The 6000-nt window shown below is 37.6% G+C and overlaps 1 protein-coding gene across 3 annotated transcripts in view; it reads left to right on the forward strand.

Annotated features, from left to right (window-relative positions):
* The window catches only part of TTC39B (tetratricopeptide repeat domain 39B), a 38668-nt gene extending 37619 nt beyond the window's left edge, over positions 1-1049 (forward strand). For all 3 annotated transcript variants that reach the window (XM_053465930.1, XM_053465929.1, XM_053465931.1), the window contains one exon: positions 599-1049. In XM_053465930.1, coding sequence (XP_053321905.1) covers position 599 — 1 coding nt within the window. In that variant the 3' untranslated portion in view covers positions 600-1049. The remainder of the gene's footprint in view (positions 1-598) is intronic.
* Positions 1050-6000: the final 4951 nt, after the last annotated feature.

The following is a 6000-nucleotide window of genomic DNA, read 5'->3' on the forward strand; positions in this document are numbered from 1 at the left end:
CTGATCACTGTATATACCCTACTAGTATTATATCCAGCCAGCCATATTGTTTCTTTTAGAATGTGATGTGAACCCTATCGTGAGTCCCCCCCCCCAAGTCTATCATCCTTAAGGGAGTTTCAACAAAAGAAAAAACAGTCGAAGGAAGGAAGGAAACCAAGGGATGTAGACTAATACAAGAAGAATGAAATCTGTTGAGCAAGTAACTTGGTGACCACTTTAAGCAGACTTGTTTATGCATTTTCACAGTATTTGTAAAGAGTGATTTTGATGCAAAGTGCTGGCCTGTTCCAAAGTATATTTCCTTTCACTAAACCTCAAATTTTACTACCAACACCTTTTAGTAAAATCTACCAGGGATGTAAACTGCATCATATTTGTTAATCCTCAAGGTTAATAGCTGGTTATTGACTTTATCATTAGTAGTTTTTGATTACAGGGTACATTTCAGGACTGGACCTTTGAAACCTCTCATGATTTGCTCTTGTGTTGAGTATTTCACATAAAAAAAATTGCGTTCTCTTTTATCTGATTCTTGGAATCTTTTGGGAAACGTCTATATATTTATCCGAATACCATATGTTTGTTATTATTACAGATACAATTACAAAGACTATTCAATGGAGTCCAGATTGCATTTCAGGATACATGCAGCACTCAGCAGCCTGAAGGATTCACCAGTATCAACACCTCAATGACCTGTTGAGTGAAGGCTACTGGATATATGGACATTTCAACTACTGGAACCTAGAGTGACCTGCCGAAAAGATGAAATAACATACATTTTAATTATGACTGTTAACCTTTGTGACCTGACCTGATCTGTTGTCCCATGTAGCAATTATTTTCTATGGTAATTGTACTATATCTATATATAGAGAGAACTATATACATATTATATGTTCTATACTTTGAAAGAAAACACACCACAAGGAAAAAAAAGTTGATATATATTTTGTTGAGAGATAATTTATGTCTGCCTTGACTTGAAAGAGAATGTTGGGGGGAAAATACTGCTGATACAGTAAATTACATTACAAAGGACCTTATTCTGTGTGATGGTTGTCTTAATTATAAGAAACATCGCTTATGTATTCAAAAACATTACTGAACATTAGAAGACGGGAACAATAATAAATAATTTAGTATTTGTACGGTTTTTTGAAATATTGTTAAGTGAATAGTTTTTGGTGTAGTGCAGGTGTGCTATGCTCCAATTCAGATCATAGGACTTAAATGCAGTTAACGTGTGAAACATTCAGTTACCTTATAAAAATGCTACAGTCTTTACCATCTTCAGTGACGTGAATGTACTATCTGATACTTTCTATCAGCTGGCAGGATTCAATTATGTGTACACTATCAAACCATAAGGTGTAAAGCTTGCATTGCTTTTTGATGTACAAAGACAAAACATAGGTACTTGCCAATGTAGGTTGCATGAGTTTGGACTGTTAACCCTAAGACCCTACCACGTAAAGAGAGCCAAGTGTTCAGTTAGTTGCCGTGCCTCCATCTTTAGACAAAGAAGGACAAACTGCAGGATAAAGACTGTAAAAAAAAAATAAGATAATAATAATAATAAAAATTAAAAAAAAATATGGAATACATCGCTTATGCAGGTGAGGAAGTATTGTGGAGGCGTTTAGGGATACACTGGCTAGTGTCTCCTGGAAGAAGGGCTAAGTTGACCCAGAATATTAGGTAGACAGAACTTCCATGAAAGACAAAATTAAATTGACAGAATTAAATTGGGTATTTAGAGTACATTAGCATGTACATTAGGAGCAATGTATCGTATCTCGGTTAAGCATGTACAATAATTGTTTAGGTGTCTGTAGACAAACTAATGCCCTGGACACTTAAGCCACTACAAGATTATATCTGTATTTATCTGTTAAAGTAAAAGAGCAACACCAAAAGGTAAAAGATAAACACCAGGTAGTGAATCAAAAATTTAAGTGAAGAAATGAGTTAAAAATACTTCCCACAATAGTGCAGCGGCCCAAACAACACTCCTCTCAGTGTTCAACAGACAATAACACGAATATAGGGGCGCATGTACATGTGGGAAAAAAATAAAGAATAATAGTGCAATAATGTTAGATAAAAAATATATAGTGTGACTGTGTAGTGGGTGCACTCACAAAGATACAGATGGTATACAGGCTCTTCGGAATAAAATGTTCTTTATTTCTTCTTTTTCTAAAAATCAATATAAAAGAGAAAAGGCCAATAGTGCAGTATTTTCCTGTGATATTATAGGAAAGTCAGAATGCACTTACAAGATAGTAGATTTTGCCAGGCACTTCAACTCAAAAAGTCCGGAGATAAAAGTAGAAAATCCAAAAAACGAACTGCTAAAATTAGTAGTCCTCAGGTAAGTCTCAACACGTTTCGCCAAAACCTTCACTGCGGATAAAAAGCTGAACTTATTTTCTCCTGAGGAAGCCGAGAGGCGAAACGCGTTGAGAATTACCTGAGGACTACTTATTTTAGCAGTTAGTTTTTTGGATTTTCTACTTTTATCTCCGGACTTTTTGAGTTGAAGTCCGGAGATAAAAGTAGTTACCATCTTGTAAGTGCATTCTGACTTTCCTATAATATCACAGGAAAATACTGCACCATTGGCCTTTTCTCTTTTATATTGATTTTTAGAAATAGAAGAAATAAAGAACATTTTATTCCGAAGAGCCTGTATACCATCTGTATCTTTGTGAGTGCACCCACTACACATTCACACTATATTTTTTATCTAACATTATTGCACTATTATTCTTTATTTTTTTCCCACATGTACATGCGCCCCTATATTCGTGTTAAAGTAAAAGAGCATCCTAGCAAAAGCCCACATAGTTACAAAATTAAGCATTCCATGCATTGTATAATATTTTAGCAATGACAGGATTTTTTTAAATCGCATTCTATCACACACTCGATAGTAACTTTCTCATGCGTTTTATCTACTCTGGCACTGTCAGGGTGAACACTTTAGCAATAGGACTTGATAGGTTAAATGTGAAGCAAACACCTCAAACAGCTTATCTGTGCCATCGATTGCCCCCCCCCACTGTAATATACACTCACATGTAAACACACACAAATTTACACATGCTTACACACATACTTATACATTCATGCTCTCACACACTTATACATTCATGCTCTCACACACTTATACATTCATGCTCACATGATTTAAAGCTCAGCGGTGCAACAGCAACAAAGGTGCTTCTGTGACAAGACCCGGAGTCACCATGAGGTCCAGCAGATCTACATACCATGTAAACTCTGGATGAGGTGTTTTATCTATGCGCTCTAGTTGTCTTAAGTATATTCTGTATTGTATTTTGATATATTTCATCCATTTGGTCACCATTACCTTCCTTACCAAATCATTTGTTTGATGGAAATACGCAATCGGGTGTTTAACAGCTGTTAACATGATGCATACTATGTTTCGGCCTCAAGATGGCAGATGTGTTATTTTAACGGTAAATGGTATAACAAGAAAATCCAGCTTTGAAATGAGCAGCGAAAACAAAAAAAAGATATAGTTGAAAAGATATTAAAGTTAGAAAACATCCCTAAAACGTTTGACCAGTTAATATTTAAAATAAAATGAAAAACTCTATGTTCAAAACTATTAAAACAAGCATTTTATCCTCTGCTTTATAAGTGGTTGGTGGGAATATGATTGCATGAAAGTGGTAGAGCGTAGGTAATCTCCAATTCAGGAACATACACTCGTCTAGGGCAGTTTTGGAATCTGTGAGAGATGCAACCCCAACATACCAAATTTTAAAATATTATAGTTTATAAAAAGTGATGCACCTTTCAATACCAGTGAATACATATAAAGAATCGCTTAAAACCACGGGAGTATGAGGTGATTCCAAACTCAATGTACGGGCTCAAAATGCATAGTTTTCAATGGGTTTAGGGACCGCCCATTGTCCTTAAGGGGTTAAAAAATATATTTGCTTTAGCTGTGATTAAACAATGTCTAAATATGTCTGTTTCACCTCCAGTTTTACATTTTAACCCCTTAAGGACAATGGGTGGTCCCTAAACCCATTGATTAGGGCTTTGTCATTAAGGGGTTAATTTACTGTGTATAGAAAATTAGTAGATGTCTTACTGTCCGTGACACAGTGGACAAATACGGTATATAGTGTCCTTATGGGGTTAAGTCAAGTGGTATCCAGAAAGTAAACCCGCCACAAATCAGTGATTGGAACCACCTGCCCTGGAACTTTGGCATCAAAAATCAACAACTTGGTTACTGTGAGTTACTACAGGATTTGAGAGCTGGAAAATGTATGCATTTCTATTTTAGTATGTCACTGTGTCACATAGTCACGTATTTTTGCCAATAAATCTATGTTTCAAGGAGTATTTTCACAGAAATGCATCTGTTGAATTAATAGGACTTTATATTACATTTGTTTCTCTTATACTCATTATCTATTTTGTCTAGGCTTTGAGAACTTTTGAAGTCATGCTTCACAGCACAACCAGAATTTAAAACAAAAATAAAGTAATTGATTGAAGGGCTGCCAGTGCTCTGCAGTTGGGAGATGATGTACCGTATTTGCTCGATTATAAGACGACCCCGATTATAAGACGACCCCCCAAAATCAAAATATTAATTTAGGAAAAAAAACAAAAAGCCTGAATATAAGACGACCCTATAGGAAAAAAAGTTTTACCAGTAAATATTAATTCATGTAAATATATTTTTTAAATTTCCTTTTATTTGCCAACCTGCCCCCCCCAGTTATGCCACTCTGCCCCCAGAAATGCTTTATACCCCCCCTATTTGCCACTCTGCCCCATGATATGCCTTATACCCCTATATGCCACTCTGGCATATAGGGGGTTAAAAGGCATATCATGGGGCTGAGTGGCATATAGGGGGTTAAAATGCATTTCTGGAGGTATATATGCATATCATGGGGCTGAGTGGCATATAGGGGGTTAAAATGCATTTCTGGAGGTCCAGAAATGCATTTTAACCCCCTATATGCCACTCAGCCCCATGATATGCCTTTTAACCCAGCATGTACTGGCTGCCTTGGCTTGATAGGAGTGTGATTGCTGCTAACAGCAATCACACTCCTATCAAGCCAAGGCAGCCAGTACATGCTGGAACCTGGGGATGATAGTAGTGGGATTACAGCCTCCCTATGCCATGCTACAACCCCCACCCCCCTTACACATCCATGCTATCACACACAAACACACATTCACAAACATTTAAATACTCATTCATTCCATTAATCACACATACACACACATTAATCACACATACTTACCCAAAAACCCTCCCCCACCCCCTTACCTGAACTGCAGATCTCTCACTCGAAGACTTCTGCAGGGGACCGGCTGTACCAGCAACTTCTCTGGCCCCGCCCCCAGAGGAGGGAGGGGGAGATAGAGTTCTGTGAGGAAGCTACAAGCTTCCTGTCCTCCTGCTTCTAACGGAAGAGACGCTGCTCGCGACCGGTAAGCAGCATGGCCCCAGCCATTTTTTTGGGGTCTGATTAGAAGACGACCCCGATTATAAGACGAGGGGTATTTTTCAGAGCATTTGCTCTGGAAAAAACCTCGTCTTATAATCGAGCAAATACGGTATTTACTATTTAGCCATTTTAATGGTGGTTTCAGTTCCAACTACATGAGACTTAGGAAGCTGGCAAAATGATCCTAAAATGTCAGCCATGTGAACATCATTTCAATGGCTTTTTGTAGAATCCTGCTATAAAAAAAAAAAACAGTACACCAACGTCAAAGCTTATAAGAATCACATATATATATACCGTATTTGCTTGATTATAAGACGACCCCCAAAATCTAAATATTAATTTAGGAAAAAAACAAAAAGCCTGAATATAAGACTACCCTATAGGACAGGGGCGTCCAACATGCGGCCCGCGGGACCTGGAGGTGCGGCCCGCAAAAGATCGGCAGCCAGGGCAACCGATCTTACGCGGGCCG

The sequence above is a fragment of the Spea bombifrons genome, chromosome 1 (assembly GCF_027358695.1).
Source record: "Spea bombifrons isolate aSpeBom1 chromosome 1, aSpeBom1.2.pri, whole genome shotgun sequence".
In the NCBI taxonomy this organism is placed as follows: Eukaryota; Metazoa; Chordata; class Amphibia; order Anura; family Pelobatidae; genus Spea; species Spea bombifrons.